The sequence below is a fragment of the Podarcis muralis genome, chromosome 9 (genome assembly GCF_964188315.1).
Source record: "Podarcis muralis chromosome 9, rPodMur119.hap1.1, whole genome shotgun sequence".
Classification (NCBI taxonomy): Eukaryota; Metazoa; Chordata; class Lepidosauria; order Squamata; family Lacertidae; genus Podarcis; species Podarcis muralis.
In genome coordinates this window covers 54,225,508-54,244,407 of record NC_135663.1, presented here as the reverse complement: position 1 = coordinate 54,244,407, position 18,900 = coordinate 54,225,508, and the positions used below count along the sequence as shown (strand labels likewise).

Genomic DNA, 18,900 nt, shown 5'->3' with positions numbered 1-18,900 from the left:
CAAACTGTGGGAGGCAGTGGAAGACAGACGTGCCTGGCGTGTTCTGGTCCATGGGGTCATGAAGAGTCGGACACAAGTAAATGACTAAACAACAACAACAACAACAACAACAAAGATATTTTTATTTTCTCTCCCAAACCAATTTGGTTCTGCTGAAGCCTGGATTTTGGGTTCTTACTCTTCTGCAGTTTTTAAAGTTTTTTGTTTGTTTGGGTGTGTGTGTGTAAAATTCTATTGCTTTTACAGTGAGGGGGGAAAGTATTTGATCCCCTGCTAAATTTGCCCATTTGCCCTCTGACGAAGAAATGACCAGTCCATAATTTTAATGGTAGGTTTATTGTAGCTGTGAGAGACAGAATAACAACAGGAAAAACCCCAGAAACCCAGAAGACAAAAGTCAGAGATGGATGTGCATTATAATGAGTGAAATAAGTATTTAATCCCCTCTCAACCAGCCAGATGTCAGGCTACCTGGTATCTTCACTGTATGTAATGAGCTGAGATTAGAAGCACCTGCTGTAAGGGAGAGGTTTTACCTGTAATCCCAGCTCCTTACAGTACCTGTACAAAAGACACCTGTCGACAGATCAAATACTTTCCCCCCTCACTGTAGCTCTTTTGCCATATCCCAAGGATTCCGACTCTCAGCGGATCCAAAGGACCTTAGATCCAGTGGATCCAAAGTATCTGGTATCCTGCAACTCCTCATTCTGAGGCTTTCCCTGTTCAGTGTCCGGTGGGAGAAATGTCCAGCATCTTACCTCCTACCTCAGTTCAGGGCTGCTGTCACACTGGACCAGCAGGTTTCCACCAGCAGAGATCAGCAAGAGAGAAATCTATACAATATCCCCAACTCCCCCCTCAGAAATAGGCACGAGGGTTTGGGATTGTACTCTGAAGCTGCAATCTTGGACACACTTTGTTGTTTTTGTTTAGTCGTTTAGTCATGTCCGACTCTTCGTGACACATGGACCAGAGCACACCAGGCACTCCTGTCTTCCACTGCCTCCTGCAGTTTGGTCAAAATCACTTAACTAGGAGTAAATCTCACTGAATTCAAATATAGGAGTTACTCCCGAGTAGACATGTATAGGATCACACAGTGATGCTGCCAGTTACCATTTGTTTTAGAAGAGACAAACTGAACTGAGACGTGCGTGGGAGAGGCCTGCTTGACAGGAAAGGCCCAAGAGTAAAAAACCCTCCTAGGTATCTTTAAATTATATATCATTTATTGAAATATAAAGATCTTAATTTACATGGTTTTTTTAAAAAGACAAAAATAAGAACAGGGGCACTCGTATTACATTTTGTACCTATGGTCACTCATTCCAACTGGTTCTTCTCAAACACTTCACAATACCACCTTTATGGAAACTCTTTCTCGCTTTTCTTTATCATTCTAAAATATAAATTTTGGACATTTAAAAGTGCAACAGTTAGCGTGCCTGTGGAGTATATCACAGTAAAAACAAAAAAACAAAAAATATAAACAAAGGCAGTGATACAGCTTGTCATAAATGTTTTGGCAGTACTCTCAAAGTTGATATAAAAATACATATATACATATTGATGTATAACATCACCTTATCTTATGTCCCTCATTATATCATAGGACTGTTTGTACATTTGCAGACCACATTGTAAGGAACAGGGCCATTCAAAATGAGAAAGTTGTGTTTCACAGGCAAGGTTCGATTGTCATGATACAAATACAGAACAGACAAAGGCTGGGTATTTCTTTTCTGAAAGCTTCTCAAAACTGAGCCACAGAGAAATAGTCACTAAGATCCAAAACAGGCTTCCTCAACCTCGGCCCTCCAGATGTTTTTGGCCTACAACTCCCATGATCCCTAGCTAGCAGGACCAGTGATCAGGGAAGATGGGAATTGTACTCTCAAAACATCTGGAGGGCCAAGGTTGAGGAAGCCTGTCCTAAAACAAATCATCAAGACAGTAACAAAATCCAGGGTTTTTCCCCAGGCTAATATTGAAAGACTAACATTGCAATCTTCTATAGGTCTACTCAGAAGTAAGTCCCATTGAATTCAATAGGGCTTACTCTTGGGTAAGTGAATACAAGATTGCAAGCCTTAGTCTAACAGGTACCTCCTGCATTAATGTGTTGCCTTTGTAAAGTTTTCTGATGTGCAGTCCATTGCAGTGTCAGGAACTTTTCATAGGATTATAAATCTAACAAAATATACCGCATATTTTGGTCCACAACTAGAACTTGGTCCCAATCCAGCTATAGTTACCTTGCCCAAAACATGTTGGGCATAACTAACATGAGAGAGTAGGTGGCAACAAATGTGCTCATCCACGTTGCAACGTAGACAGGAAATTAAAATGGAGCCCTATCTATGACATGCAGTATGGGCAGATGTGCATTGCAATGGGATCTGTGTTCACCTGAAGCAAGATATGGGATTAGCATGAATTTGTTTTGTGAGATACATAACAAAAAGTACAATAAGAAAAAGAAAAACCAAGGTACGAATTATTGTAGCTTATTCTTTAGTGGCCAGTGAAACAGGAAAGCCTGCGAAACATGAGAAGACCTGATCCATGTGCAGTAATGCAAAACACACACACATGCAAGTAAGGTGTCTGCAATTTCCATCCATTGCACCGGCACATTTGTAATAAATTGGATCTAGCAGAGAAGAATATCTCGAAGGCTTGGACTTACTCATTTGGCCCTAGTATTTGCACAGATTTATACTGGGCCCATTGCGTTTTGGCATTCAGAACCTCAAATAATGATTTACCACAGTTATCCCTATGTGCACAAGGAAGCACATTTAAGTCCCATTAATTTTAATGGGATATGGTCCCGCGCTTATTTTGGGAGATCAAACTGAGCTCTTTTTCACCCGTTCCACTGAAGCATCACTTGATGCTTCATGTTTAAGTTGTAGTTAGTTATTTAGCATCAAAAGAGATGGCTGTGTACTTCTGAGTCCGGTGCAAAGCATTGATTTACGCTGCATTTTTAATCCTGCCAGGTGCTCATCAACTGCTGTGGAGCTTAGTTCCAACACAGCACTGTCTCTAGCACACGTTGCCTTCATTTGTTTGTCCTTTAACTATCACATCAGTAAAGTATGGAGCCATAGCTGTAATGGTAGGTAAGCCTGTGAGTTTGGGACAGAGAAAGTTGTATTGCTCAAAATGGTTGCTCACCGCTGACCAATTGCTACCCTGTGCTGCTCTTAGTGATATCATAGGAAATCCAGCAAGCATCCACATTGGGCGACATTTGCACGAAGGAAATGACAGATCAATTAATGCTCTACCATCTGGTTTCAATACCAGGGACTCACCTATACAGCTGCAAATAAAATGTTTTAAGCGTGTTTTAAGTGTAATATACAATGTGACACTAGATGGGGATGGTGAGCCTTATGGAAAATTCAATGTATTTTTAAAAACGCTTTTTAAAAAGCATTTTCAGAACGTTTTTTATATTTGTGTAGATTCCACCCAGGTCTGAGTCTCGGTATGTTTTATTATAACTACACAGAATATGCCAGGAATATGTCAAGTTCCTTTTTCGCCACCAGTGAGCAACTGTTGCCTGCCACGTACATGTCTAGGATTAAGAAACAGGAATTTTCGAGCTAATGGCACAGCTCTTTTGCAAGTTTACCCTGTGACATTTCTCTTTAATGAAACTCAAGCTCTGGATTTATGAAAAACATGGAATTTCTTTTTTTGCACCGTACTTTCATGCTCCCTGTATATCATAGACTGATTCCAGTTCGTGATTTCCATAGACTGTGACAAAATCACAGCCTAGGGCTGCAACTCTATGCCCACTTAGCTGAGGCTCATCCAGGAATGCATTGTAAATCATCACAGAAACACTGTCAGACACATTATATTCAGATTAAGGAAGGACTGATCTCAAACTATTGTGTGAGAATGACTAAAAGAAGGATCAGCGACTGCTTGGGGCCGTTTTACACATTACAGAGACAGATGTGCCACTTGAATATACACACCACAGAGGTCACAGCCAATCCTATATTTTAAATGTATTTCCTTCAAAAATGGAACATTGTTTAGAAACAATTGCTTCACTCCCAATTCAGTGCCCATTGGTGTGGATGGAAAAAGACTCTTTACAGTCATACCTCGGGTTACAGTCGCTTCAGGTTGTGCGTTTTCAGGTTGCGCACCGCGCCGAACCCTGAAGTACCGGAACAGGTTACTTCCGGGTTCGGCGGTTGCGCATATGCAGAAGCACTAAATTGCGCTTCGCGCATGCACAGAAGCGCTAAATCGCAGCCCGCGCGTGCGCAGACGCAGTGCTGCGGGTTGCGAACGTGCCTCCCGCATGGATCACGTTCGCAACCTGAGCGTCCGCTGTCCTTGTTAACGTCCAATGTTATAGCTAAAAACTTGACAAGGGCAAAAGGATCCGGTTCCATTTCTGTTATACCAAAAGTAGAACTTTTTCTTTCTTTTTTTTTTTCCAAAGTAGCTACATACTTAATTGGAAATCTCAGGCTCGGGAAGAAGCGTTTTCAGAAAGAGCTTTTGGTGCATCCAATCCATTTGTCACATGCAAACCCCAAACAAACTTCCCGATGTGCTCTTTTTCTCAACGGCTCCAAGCAGCCTCTCTATTGATTGATTAGCCACACATATTTTGTGCAATAACTTGAGGAACCTGGTTGCAAACGAAGGTTTAAAAATAAACTTCAATTTCTGAAGAGTTCCACTGAATCAAAGGAGGATTCACCAGCACATAAATTCATTGCATTAGGATAGCTACTCTGCTAAGGGTGGATGCCATAGAATACATTAGCTTTCCCTACTTCCTAAACTAGTTTTAATTTACCAAAGCCATTAACTATCAAATAGAACAGTTGTTTCTTGTAAATGCATAAATGCTAAAATGCTTTAGTTCATTAGTTTTTTTCAGTACTGTGTTTTTAAGGAAGGGCAAGGAGTAGTTATAAACTATACTTAGTGATACTGAAAACAGCAGTAGGTAAACAATTATTCTTCTATGGTTATGAAGAGTCTCACTTGATTTACTAAGCTATTGTATAAGGTTAGAAATTACTGTAATTCCGTTTTATTTGTGTTAGCTGCAAAAAAGGTAAAAAGGTTTCCTAGTACCAATTAGTTTGAGTTTCAAAAGTGGTTTTCTTTCTTTCTTTTTTTGCATGTACTTCATCTCATGTGATAGTTCAACAGCAGCTTATGATGAGACTGAAGGAAGAAAATACAAAGAAGTCTTGAGTGGTCTTCTAAAAAAAAATGCCTATTCCACATATGCCACAAAACATCTTGGTAAGGTATTTACATAATTACATGGGTGATGTTTCACCATAGTGGAAATGTTATTCATCTGAGTTGTGAATGCCCTTGAAACACAAATTGGACTGTCCATGGCCTTTTCCTTTATCCACTCACCTATCAGAACAGCAGATGGTACTGAGATGCTATGGAAGTGCTTAAAAGCTGGTTTCTAAATGTCTTCTTCTTTCACAAATCCGGGTGAGATCTTTGCGCCCCTTGTGGGGACACTTGGGATTGCAAGTCTCGACCATCTATGTTAAAGTGGTTTTCCTTAGGGAGTCAAAAATCCATGAGTTATGTGTTGAGATTCTCTTTCTTTCTTTCTTTCTTTCTTTCTTTCTTTCTTTCTTTCTTTCTTTCTTTCTTTCTTGTCTCGCACCCCTCAAAAGATGTCCACTACTTCCTTCGGGAATTACAGGAAACTGTCCTCAACCAGTTCTGAGGAATCCATTCCAATGTCATCGATGATGTCAATATCCTCAATGGTCTCGTCCTCTCGCTTTACGAATGTGGAGCTGCTGGAACCAGTTTCGATGGCACTTTCTTCAGAAGTCTGGGAACTGTATAAGAAGACCACAGGGGAAAACATTTAGGAACTTAAAAACACACTGTGAAGAACACATTCTTCAATTGTCTTGGGGCAACAGAAGTCCTCCTTAGGAATTCATCAGAAGGCTCATGCCACATAATTTTGGAGTCCAAAAGAAAAGTTCCCCAAAGAGACTCACTCTTACATGAAATGCTTTAATGCTGCAGTTTTTCCAGCTCTCTACCTTTGGGGAAACTTCTCCACATCAGCTTGCTTGCTGAGGAATCCCTGTGCATTTGTCACCGAACCACTGCTCATTGCAGAGGATTCTGGGAGCATATCCCAGGTAGCACATTAAATTCATGCAGGTCAGCCTTGCTGAGCTTCACCATTACCATGTGTGGGACTAAAGGGAGTTCTAGCACAGGTCTACACCTGATGACAAATCTCAGGAAACAAGGGATGAATGGAGAACATAGCTCCCCATCACTAATCAAGGACAAATTACTTCACACGTTTTAAATCAACATTCTGGATACGCTGCCTCGAGTGGGTAACAGGGATATTTGAGGCGCTTCTTCTTTGCAATAGTGACCTGATCTACATTTCCCAGGCTAATGTCAATGTGGTTATCCTTCAGAGTTCACACTTCTCTGAATTTTGCAGAGTTCTTGGCTCAACCAAGGGTGCCAAAATGGTCAACAAAAATGTTGACATTTTATTATAAAATTAGTACATTTAGAAATGCATACTTTGAAGAAAAAATATATCTAGGCTTCAATCCAGACTCCTAGTCTGCTGTGATGGGTGTGTGTGTGTGGGATTATGTAGGTGGGATAGAGATCTTACCAGCCGAAACAGTTCCATTAGCAGAGTGGTGCCAGCAGGAAGCCTCTGGAACAGATCTCTCTGTTCCACTTGTGCCAAACTTGTGAGCAGGTGGAAACATAGTCAGAAGGATTCCCACCATTGATAGGATCAGAAGACCCAAATTGGGCACTCAGGGAGCAGAGAGGGACAGATCACAAGCCAGCCCCACTACAGTCACTGGCATTGCATAGCTCCCCTCCATCTTCTGCCCCAACTGACATTTGAGGTGACAAACGTGATGCTGACTACACTGCTCTATCATACTTTGTGGGAAACCGTTATTTAAATATGTACGTTGTTGTAGATATTCTTTTAAGTTGCAGATCAATGTGAAAACAGTGACAGACGAAATTAACAATGGGACAGAAATAGACTGATCCATCCAGCCCTAGTGGTTAATGATGTCGGGATTTAGGTCACAGTGAACTTTATTCAGGTGTACCTGTGCCTGTTCCTTTTGCTAAGTTCGTCTTCTGAAACAGGGTCAATATCCGGCAGGGGGATTATGTAGCCACTGTCGGCGCTGAGTCTTTGTTCATCAAATCCACTCTCCCTGTCCTTCAGTTTGTCTTCATTCTTGTAAGTGACTCCAATGTAGGTGTTGTCACAGTCCGCTCTCATGCGTGTGACTGCGGGATGGTCACTCTTCAAGAAGTCCAAGTGAATTCTCTCATAGCTCTGAAATATATATATATAACAAAATTGGTTGGAATTGTTTAAGGCTCTCCATCCACACTCCCTCAAAATAGGATCTTTATAAATCTTCTTTATAAAATCTAGTAAGATTTCATTTCAATAAAATTTTTGCACATGAGTAGTGTTTTGTGTCACATGGGCTCAGAAGCATCATTTAAGGCAGTGGGGTGGGACTTCTGACCTTCGTGAGCCTAATTAAAACCACTTGGCCTCTCCATTTGCCCTCTGGCATGGTTAGGCCCAAACCACACCCACCTGTCCTGACATCACATGACATCAGGCGCAGGACAGAGAAAGCTACAGGGCCAAACGGAAAAGAGAGGGAATAGGACTGACAATTTGTCACCCTCTTAGGCTACCTTCAAAATCTGCTGCTTGAGATAGGTCAAGCATCAAATAGGATCTTATGGTGGGGTTTTCTGTCTCCACATTTTCACCATTCTCTGCAGTGTCATCATGCAACAACATTTTATTTACCCCACTTAAGAGCCAAGAGTCAATGGCACAACCAAGCAATGTCTTCTTCTGAAATCCTAGAAGCAACCCAGTTTCCAAAAGGACAAACCTTCTTGTATTCTCCAGGCAACAGGTTCTCAACTATTTCGCTCAAGTGGTAAAAAGAAGGTCTTTTCTCGGGTTCACTGTTCCAGCATTTCACCATGATGTCATACCTGTGAACAGTATTGAGGCGGGAGGGAATAGCTTAAAGATTTGTGACGTTTAAGCAAATTGATGACAGTATAAAGACAGACATAATGCAGGGGAAGAGAGCCATAGAGGAAGCCTAGCTTTGCAGGGACCGTGACAAATGTGCAAACTGATGAACTGGAGATTGGCTCAGCCATCAGTCTTGCTCTGTTCCCCATGTTCGGGTGGATTGTCTATCCTTTTTAACTCTTAAAAGTGCCACATGACCAGCCATGCATTTATCTGTATATTTGTCACCTTGTTTTAAAAAGGAAACTTTTGAGTGATGTTGTGGCATGATATTGGTGTCCAATGCTGGAGATTCAGAAGAAGTTTTGTAGTGGGAAATAGACTTGCCTCATGTCCCATTGCCAAGGAATATCTGAGCTGGACCCCATGCCTTCAACATCTCTCTAGCCTGAGGAGGCTATGTTGCCATCTGTGAGCTCTGATTACTCCAGCCCAGAAGCCTTAGCAGAACCCATTGCCTCCCTGGTGTCACCAGAATCGACAGCTTCTGAAGCTGGCTAAGCCCTTCAAACCTACTGGAGCTAGTTACTCAAATATTTAAACCTCGGTCTGTATTTGCTTGCCATTGAAGCCATGTTTGAGCCTCCTCCTATGTCCCTGGTCTTCCCTCACCAGAAGAGTTTGGATATTGCTTCACCAGAACCAGATCTCTGGGACCCTCCAGATGTAGCCAGACACCGTCAGACCCAGCCAGTATGGCCAATGGTCAGGGCAGCCTCTGCAGAGCTACATGTTCCCCACTCCCGCCTTAATGGAACCTGATCTCTGTTTGACATTGCCTAAAATTTGTCCTGCTAGTTGTTGCCTTACCAGAACCTGAATTTGGATGTGCTTGAGTTTGCCTTGGTTCCCTTTTATAGAAGCCTAGCATCTGACTACCCTGCTCAGGCTAGATCCCCATCTGGATGAGACCCATCACCTGGGAGAGGAACGCATTGTAGGAGGAAAGTTAATCAGCATCATACACAGCCAGGTTCTGCTGCAAACTTGCAGGGCTGTGCCTGTCTGCTTCCCAAGTTAAACCTGGAGAGGTTTAGGTATGTTTGGGTTGAATGCTGTGAGGGCGCTTCTAGATCAGTCCAAGTGCTCTGTACATAATTTCCCTGAGGTGTTGAAGAAGAATGAGACGAAAAGAATACGTACACCTCACTGGTAGCATGGTCCGGTTTTGCCATTCGGTAGCCACTTTTAATTTTATTATAGAACATAGAATCAACCATCATGCCAGGATATGGAGTCCCACCTGAGAGTCAAGGGGAAATAGATGTCGTTATAATGTTTGTTGGAGTAAAATAAATTCTATGCATGGATTCGTTTTTCGAATGTTTAGGACCGTATAGAACCTTTCAAGATTTTCTGAGAACTGCATGTTCCTCAAACCTTCTAGAATATTCTCAGTCAAGCTTTCAGATGTACATAAGGGTGAGGCAGCCAGCCAGTCAGTTAGTGAGTGAGATGTAAGAATTAAGTACAGTAAGCCTGCAACCTACGTGGGGGTTACTTTCCAGGATCACCTTAAACAACAGGGATAAATCATGTTTGCAAACCATGCATCCAAGTTATAAAATGGGGCTACAAATGTAATTAAAAAAATACTGAACAAATGGGGGCACCAAACCTATTATTCTCCTGTGGTGAAATTTGGTTTAAGCCAAGACCTGCCCTTAAACATCTCTTAGAAGAAACATTGTTTAGTGGGGGGATTATATCATTTGTAGTTTGGATAAGAATCAGGATATGCAAGGTATCATCTAGTCAGGAGAACATGGTGTTCCTTTCTGCCTCATTAGGGATATGACCTTCTGCTTTTCTATATGTATCTTTGTAGTCAGTCTTCTCGTTGGATTTAAACATTTTGAAGGGGTTTGGCTAGCCTCTAGCCACATGCCTACACAGCACAATTGGCAGATCTCCAGTTAGTCATTGAAGTTCCATTCTTTTATGATCCAAAGTAATGAGGATGCCTACCAAGAGAAAATATTTCCCACAGCAGAATGCCATAAGACCAGACGTCACTTAATGTTGTATACAGGTTGTCGAAAATGCTTTCAGGTGCCATCCATTTCACTGGAAGGAAGGTCTGCAAGAATATAAAAAATCAATAAGAGTAGTTACTAAAACAATCATAAAAGGAGATGTTCACCAATAAATATATTTTAATTTGATTTTTAGCATATCTCAAAAGCTTGGGATGGGTGACAACATTAAAAAAATCCATGGAGATATTAAAATGCATCCTACATTGTCCCTGGCCACCCAAACACAACTGAGACTTTAAAATGGTTTACAGTACCATATATCAGTAGTGTTGTCTGAAGAGGTGATACAATTTCCCATATTTTGGTTTTATTCAAATAATTTCCAGTAATATTATTTAAAATAGTGTGATTATGAGCCTTGCGTGGCATTTTGTCATTATGGAGACCAGTGCCAATGCAACCTATTGACTTCCACTGAATGAGTCAAATGTTGTTGTTGACTCTGAGTAGAAACTAATCCAGGAATAACTGGTTTGATAATTTTTTTTTTTGCAAATACTGAAATATGCTCCAATTGTTTTGAGAAAACTTGTATGAGATGGGCAAGTAAGTGGGGGCGGGGAGAGATATATATCATCAATCTATATGCTTCTTATGCTATAGTAAATGTGAAGTCCTGTGCAAATCTTGCCCATTCTAATTGCAGCTCTGACAAGACACACCATACATTACTATAATTTGCCTGCAGAGAAGGAAGGGAATCCTGTGCAGCAAAATTCAACTGTTCTGTAATGTGTAAAGAGTGCTTTGATGCTGGTTGTGTTTGGCATGAATAGGTTGATTGGAGACACTGGATGGGTGTTTGTTATCTGAATGTCAGTTAATTTCATTTTACACACACACACACACAGACACACACACACACACACACACACACACACACACACACACACGATCCCAAAGCACTGCTTGCATTAGTTTATGGTTTCTAATGATGTAGTCTAAGGTAATAAATGTAAAGGTACATACACTGCCTTTAGATACATAGTTTGAATCATGCATGATGTCTCTAGCCAGACCAAAGTCACAGATCTTCACAATTTTTCCTTGAGCCAGAAGGACATTCCGTGCTGCCAAATCACGGTGAACACACTGTGGGATGCATAAATTACATGAGTAGAATGTAGGCATAGAATACGAACACGTAATATTTCATATTGGAAGGAACTTCAGAAAGGATGTGTGACAAAAAGAGATTAATTGGGATACCCTGGAATAGATTCATTCAGTATTGCAACCCTAAAACTCTAAACTCTAAAACTCTGTAGGTTGCTCTTTTATAAAACACATTTTAAAAGTTCCCCAAACAAAACAAACATCATTTAAAGCTATGCAATCCCTTCACAGTTTCCTTTTAGACACTCACATTTTTAGAAGCTAAGAATTCCATTCCCCGTGCAACTTGGTAAGTGAAGCTGAGCAGGTCCAACAAAGTGAGGCCTTCTGAATTGTCATCGGAGAGGAGGTTCTTCACATCTAGTTCTGAGTAGGGAAGATGAAAAGAAAAAACCATCTGAAACATGAAGGTGCATTGAAAGCATACATCGAACAGACAATCTGTTTCAGTCCATCATCTTTCCAGAACATATCTGTGCACAAGGAACTCACTTGAACTGAGGAAAAGTTTGTTTTTAAAACAAAAAAAAATTCCTTGCAGTAGCACCTTAAAGACCAACTAAGTTAGTTCTTGGTATGAGCTTTCGTGTGCATGCACACTTCTTCAGATACCACTACACAGAGCAAGGGCAGCCATTGTGGTGCCATCCAGATGTTGCTGAACTACAGTTTCCACCGGCCAGTGGTCAAGGATGATAGGATCTAAAGTCCAACAACATCTGGAGGGCATCATACTGACCACCCCTGACATCAGAGAATAAACAGATACTGTATTTTCTAGCACTGCTGCTGTATTCCTACACATAGCCAATGGCATTCTTCTCTGCTTTCCCTGGTACCAGCGCTTCCACATTTCCTTCCAAAGCATTTCTTCAAAACAAGCGGATCACTTGTACATTTGCATCAATCAGCGATAGACACTGCCGTAAAAAAAAATGGTACAAATACCAAATATAGCTGTCCTTTCTCCACTGATTATAGACTTTTTCCAAGAAATTGTAGGATTAAAAAAGTGCCACCTACATATTATACAGCTTGTTTTTGTACTTTATTCCAGTTGTGGTTTATACCCAAAGCAATGATTTAGAGATGGCATAGTCCTGTCAACTTTTTTTATATATACATCCATTTTTGTCTCTTCTAGCCCTGCAGAATTCTCAAGTTCCTTGGTTAACTATTTGATGGGGACCATTCAATGCTATCCAAGGACCAGTGATTCTATGGGCAGTTATCCTTATTTTTGTCCTGGAAAATGATGGCAGCAAACTGCCTAAAACCTAGCTATTCAATTACCCTGTTGGCTCATTGAAATACAAGACTTGACTAGCCTCTTAAGCCCGGGTCTGGAAAAGATTCAGGTTCTGAGACCGCAAGCCAGGGGTGACCCAACCTGTTTTGAATGCCGCAGATCAGATTTCTTAGTCAATGGGCAGTAAAAGGGATGAGTTAGCCATATGGGCCTTTCCCAACCCTCAATTTAATACTCTACAAATCATTTGGGAGTGTTCTATATGAGGGCAGTGAGGCTGCTGGAAATGAATCCCTAACAAATAGCCCAGCCAAATGGCTCAAAATTCTGCTGAATCCAGAAAGGTATCAAAGCTACTACAAGTGCCACGTATGACACTGGCTGTTTACTAGGTATAATAATAATAATTTGGTACCATTCCGCCAACCAACTTCCTTCACATATGCAAGAATGATCATTATGGTGCTGCGTGGTGGTGGCAAGGTGAAAGGAGCAGTCTACTTTCAGAGGATCTCTGAATTCCTGTAGCATTTTAATTTATGGATCTTCACCAATGTTTGTGCACACAGGTACAGCGAACCTGGGACGCGGGTGGCACTGTGGGTTAAACCACAGAGCCTAGGACTTGCCGATCAGAAGGTCGGCGGTTCGAATCCCTGCAACGGGGTGAGCTCCCATTGCTCGGTCCCTGATCCTGCCAACCTAGCAATTTAAAAGCATGTCAAAGTGCAAGTAGATAAATAGGTACCGCTCCGGCGGGAAGGTAAACGGCGTTTCCGTGTGCTGCTCTGGTTCGCCAGAAGCGGCTTAGTCATGCTGGCCACATGACCCAGAAGCTGTACGCCAGTTCCCTCAGCCAATAAAGCGAGATGAGTGCGGCAACCCCAGAGTCGGTCACGACTGGACCTAATGGTCAGGGGTCCCTTTACCTTTACCTTACAGCGATCCTACTGCCTCCCTCTACCTCTTAAGGAAGCAATAGCAACTTAACCAACTGGAGGTCGAGTAAGCCCTGCCACGCTGCCCTGTCATCCACTCCTGCAACTTAGATATAGGCCCATTCATTGATTCTGCTTGCAGAAACCCATAGTTCAAGTTTTCTTCTCCTTGTAAAACCTATCTTCTTTCAGGTTTTCAAGTATATTTGGCGGGGCGAGTTGCATTGCTGGGTGTGAGTCCCAAGGGGCCCACAACTAGGGCCAGGCGAATATATAGATTTTGATTTCTCGTTTTTCCAAATCCACATCAGTTTGTGATTCTTTTTTTCAAAGGGCCTCATGAAAATCCATCAACATTTTAGTGCAAATTTCTCCCAATATTCACATTTTTTAATGAAATCTTGCCCAACATACATATTTTTGCACAGCTATTCTCCCAAACATAATGCATTGTTTATGTTATTTTTAGTAATATATGCATTTATATGCACATTTTACCCCAGTACATGCATTGTTGTGCACATTACTTGGTGGGAGAATTGCATTTCAAAATTCAGTGTGAATTTGGAAGGTTGGCTGTGTTTGTTATTGTACTTATCCTAAACTTAACCTAATGCAGTGTTTATAAAAAATGATTTCCAAATATTGTTAAAATACAATAACAATCACAAAATACAAAAACAAGATGAGATGTGGAAACAGCAAGATAAGACTGGATAGAATTATGAACATTATTTGGACAGATTTGTGGATATTAACGCAGCAGCAAGATGATGATTGGAATCCCCCTTCGGAACTTGAAATATGGGTCCCCTCAACAAAAATTTAAAATTCGGCTTTGTAATTCGGAATTTATGTGATGTGATGTGATTTGATTTGATTTGATTGGTCGGTTAATAAAAATTATTTTTTTTTTAAAAAGATAAACGTGAGCTACAACTTTATGCAAGAGGAATCAATAAAATAGCAGTACTGGCTAAATGCAGTTGTCACAGAAACATTACAAGGGCATTCTACTTTGAGAGGATGTACTTATATTTATTTATTTCCTCCCCCTGCCCCTCTGTGCTGTCTTTCAGGCCAAAGCTTCCCCATGGGAGCTCACATACACAGTAAAAGCATAAAAACAGAAACACCTCATTACAATAGAACTAAATCAGCAGCCTAAAATATGGCATGGACTAGCTCCACACTCCCATAAAAAAAAAAATCAGTGAAGAGGGAAACAATGTAAAAACTAGCAGCAGGAAACCATTAAATAATCAAACTCAGCTCAGCATCTCACTTAAAAAGCAGATAAAAATAAGTGGTGTTTCACGTGGGAAGCCTTCCATGACTACTTGGGATTAAGGCAGAATATTAGGCTTATATTAGAAATGCACCTTAACTTACCCGACACATATTTTTTCTTATACGAAGCAGGCCTATCATACAATGACCTTTGGATGTCAGAATATTTCGATCTGTCTTTCCTTTCTAGCATTGGCACATACTGCATCGTCTCTGCTTGTTTCATATCCATATATTCACCATTGTTTTCAAAGGATAGGATTACATAGCTGGAATGAAAGCGCAACAGCAACACAGAGAAATAAGTTTATGGTGGGGCTTTGTGCCACATTCATCTCTACTCACAAAACAGAGTAGATATACAGTCATACCTTGGATCTCAAATGCCTTGGCTCCCGAACGATCGAAATCCGGAAGTGAGTGTTCCGGTTTTCGAACGTTCTTTTGGATGCCGAATGTCCGACGGGGCTTACGGGGCTTCCAATTGGCCGCAGGAGCTTCCTGCAGCCAATCAGAAGCCATGCTTTGGTTTTGGAAGTCGAATGGACTTCCGGAACAGATTCCGTTCAACTTCCAAGGTACGACTGTAGTTATAATATGATCCTTTCCCTCAAAATTAAGAATGACCTGAAATTTCTCAGAAAAGAAATTTCTATCAAATTACAAAAACTTTCCCAGTAGTATTCGACTAAGTTTTGATCAGAGTGGACCCACTGAAATTCATGAGTAAGTTAGGTCCCTTAATTTCAACAGTTCTGTTCTTAGTTGAATAGCACTCTTTGTTTTTTTGAGCTTCCCCTGAATTGTTGGAGAATTTCAGTCTTTCTTCTGGAGCATATTTGGTGGAAAAGGCAAATTTTGCCACCCATGAATTTAATACTATTGTCGGGAAATTGGTATTTACTCAGAGCAGACCTATTGAAATTAATTGACCTCATTTCGCCATATTAGTTAATTTCAATAGGTCTATTATGAGTAAAATTTAGTTAAATACTAAGTGGGTTCGATGTCTATACCTTCCAGTTCTCCTCAGCCCATTTCATCCTCCAACATGAACCCACAATAGTGTTTCATTCAACATTAAACAAACCAACATTTTCCAGGGGGAGGGAATTCTGTGAAAAACTGCTGGACAATTTCACTGCCCCCCCCCATTAATATTGGGCAAAATGCCCCCCCCCCAATTTCACATCAGATTCAACTTTCTTGCCATCACAAAAGGTACATGACCTACTGCGCCCCACTTCCCAATTCTATGCAACTTACCCAAAGAAAGAACCATTTCCAAACCTGAAAAATAAACCCTACCTCCTAGTACTTTCATCAGCTGAGTTCATCCCAAAGATGTCCAGGTCCTTCTTGGGCTTTTCAGGATGTCGATTCAGATAGTTGTCCCTATTTTTATGCAGGTAGTTCACCAAGTCTCCATAAAAGCAATATTCTGTTATGATATAAATTGGACCTGATGGAGGTGGGGAAAAAAGGGCAAAAAAATGAATCAAAACGCTTAGCCTCTTGCCAGGGTCATCTCCACAGGTTGGTGAGGTCAGGTCTAATATCAGCAAGAAGCTCACTCTCCCACTGTCTCAGAGATGGCCTGAGAGAATTCCTGGGATGCACGCCCCACCTTTTGAGATTAAAGCAGGCTTTTGAGGGTCCTTGCCTGAGGGCCCTCCAAATCCTGGAGCCAGGAAATGCATTTTAATTAATTGCCTGCTATGGTCTGAGCTTTCCTGCATTGACACCTTTAAAACCCTGTCCTGAAGGGTTGACAATCTGAATAAGGCCTTTGCAATTCGTGTCCCATCTGCTGTGAATTGTGACACGCCAGATGTACAAGAAACCTGCTGTTTTTAAGGTCCAGGTGGGCTTCCATCAAGGGCTAAACATTCTGTGTTTGGCTTGGTGGGTCACAGATTGTGTAGGCCTGATAACCTAGATGCTATGATGGCTACAGCAGGCAGATGTTTATACGATGTGGACAAATAAGTATAGATCAATTACGGTGGAATGACTCTCAGCAGCCATCTAGTCTAGTAGCTACCTTTTGACCTGGCAAATTATGGAGTCTGCCTCCCTGTCTGAATACTAGGTCAGTGAGATCAAGCAAACAGAACATCAAGGAGCCGCTCAGTTCCTTATTTCAACGGTGTGAGAAGACTCTTAACCAAACCTACCTGACTTCGTACAAGCTCCTAACAAGTTCACAATGTTCAAGTGGGGTCCAAGATGGGTCATTATCTTTAATTCAGACATAAGAGCCTGCTTTTCGCTGGATCTCGCAGTGGCTGTTGGAAAAAATGAATAGAGCAGCTAATTAGAATTTATATTGAACAGATAACATACAAAGGATAATAAAGTGATAAGATTATACATCACAGTAACATGCTGTTAATTATGGTCTTGTGATCGGGTTTTTGTGAGGAAAAAGTATTGTCAGGGGTAAAAGATGCTGGGAAATAAAATAATTATACATAGACAGTAGAACCTACGGATCTTGTACTCAGTTCAATGAGACTTACTCTCAGGTAAATGAGTATAGCATTGCAGCCTAAAATGATTGCTTTCTCAACTAGAAGGCATGTATTGTATAACAAACAAACAATGGTGCACTTGTATGACGATGATTCATTTTTAATTCATCAAACTGGGTCAATTTCTGAATCAGCTTATGTTAACATGAGCCTAATTTCAAGATAAACCAATTTGAACTTGCTTGGGTTCAGTCTGGTTTGGTTTAATTGGCACCATTTTATGCCAGCTTCACATTTTTTTAGTTACAGATTGTTCTCTGTTCTGCTACTACCCGTGTCAAACATTGCAACCTCAGGGTTTCATTAAAATGTTATGGGGTTGGGAGGAACAGCACAGAAACTCAAAATCACGCTGAACGCTCATTTTATTTTTTTCGTTTCTATCAAAGCTCTCGCCTTTTCCTTAGCCAGAGTACACAGCAGCAGCCCACAACAAACCCTTCCATTTGCTATTTACTATTAACTTAAAGAAATGTCAACTAAGTAAAAGTCTTAAGAAAGTGAGAAGAGCCCTGTTGGATCAAACTAAAGGCCTATCTAGACCATGATCCTGTTTCTCACAGTACTGTAGCTACAGGGGGAGGGTCCCCCCCCGGGTGAAGCCTCCAGAGGGACATCATTGAGGTTCCCATCCTGTGTGTGTGTGTGTGTGTGTGTGTGTGTGTGTGTGTGTACACAAAAGTGTGTGAGGGTGATGCCAAACTGGGTCTTTGACCAAGGTGAAATAAAGCCTAGTTTCGCCCCTGGCCAACCACATGCCTTAGGGAAACCTCTGCACTCTCCTGCCCTTGAGCTCTAGAATCTGATATCTGGAGACTTACTGCTGGGATCTTCAAGGCGGCATATAGCCACCATGAGTAGTAGCTTGTGTTCTGGTCCTATAAAGGCATACCTTTGAAGTAGACCCATTGGCTTTATCCCTGGCAACTTATAGCATTAAGGTCTCTGACGATCACAGCTTCTGATGATTCTAAGCATTGTGGACAAGTTCCGAAGGAGCTGCGCATGTGTGTATAAGTAAGTCATGCATGAAGACAGAAGTGTGCTTTGTAGTCTTAACTGAGTTTGCCTCCCACAGTGAAGGGAAGCTTCTGATCGCTTGTTACGGGAGTTTCAAGACAGCGAAACCCACTCCAGTAGCATGCATGACTTTCTTACAAATGCCTCAGGGGATGCTTTGAATTCCACCCATTCACTTTGGGGTTAGTTCTGTTGAAATCAATTGAATCTACTTCCATTCCAAGCAAATGTGCTCAGAAGTGAAGCATTGCTTTGAAACAATGAGTAACATTATCATGCTAAGTATTGCAGAATATGTCAAGGGCAAGGGAACCAGTGGTCCTTCAGATTCTGCTGCACATCCCATAGTTCCTGATGGGAGTTGGAATCCAACAACAGATGGAGGGCAACTGGTTCTTTGGTCATGGAATGTTTAATCAGCCCAAGGCCTGGTTACTGAATAATGTTATCACCTGGTGCCAAAAGATATGTAATGAAGGCACCAGGTGAGCTTCCCTAAGGAGAGCATTTAGCAACTGGGAAGCCACTGCAGAAAAGGCCTGTTCTCATGTCCTCCAGACATCTCATGGAGGGGACCACTCAAAGA

General features: G+C 41.4%; 1 protein-coding gene across 6 annotated transcripts in view; it reads right to left on the bottom strand.

The window, feature by feature from the left end:
- Positions 1-1,214: 1,214 nt before the first annotated feature.
- PDGFRA (platelet derived growth factor receptor alpha) overlaps positions 1,215-18,900 on the bottom strand; it is a 54,470-nt gene continuing 36,784 nt past the window's right edge. For all 6 annotated transcript variants that reach the window (XM_028744377.2, XM_028744372.2, XM_028744379.2 and 3 more), the window contains exons 14-23: positions 16,938-17,048; positions 16,069-16,222; positions 14,863-15,029; positions 11,534-11,649; positions 11,137-11,259; positions 10,097-10,208; positions 9,272-9,371; positions 7,977-8,082; positions 7,158-7,393; positions 1,215-5,876 (exon numbers count right to left, since the gene is read on the bottom strand). In XM_028744377.2, the coding sequence (XP_028600210.2) occupies positions 5,729-5,876; positions 7,158-7,393; positions 7,977-8,082; positions 9,272-9,371; positions 10,097-10,208; positions 11,137-11,259; positions 11,534-11,649; positions 14,863-15,029; positions 16,069-16,222; positions 16,938-17,048 (1,373 nt within the window). In that variant the 3' untranslated portion in view covers positions 1,215-5,728. The remainder of the gene's footprint in view (positions 5,877-7,157; positions 7,394-7,976; positions 8,083-9,271; positions 9,372-10,096; positions 10,209-11,136; positions 11,260-11,533; positions 11,650-14,862; positions 15,030-16,068; positions 16,223-16,937; positions 17,049-18,900) is intronic.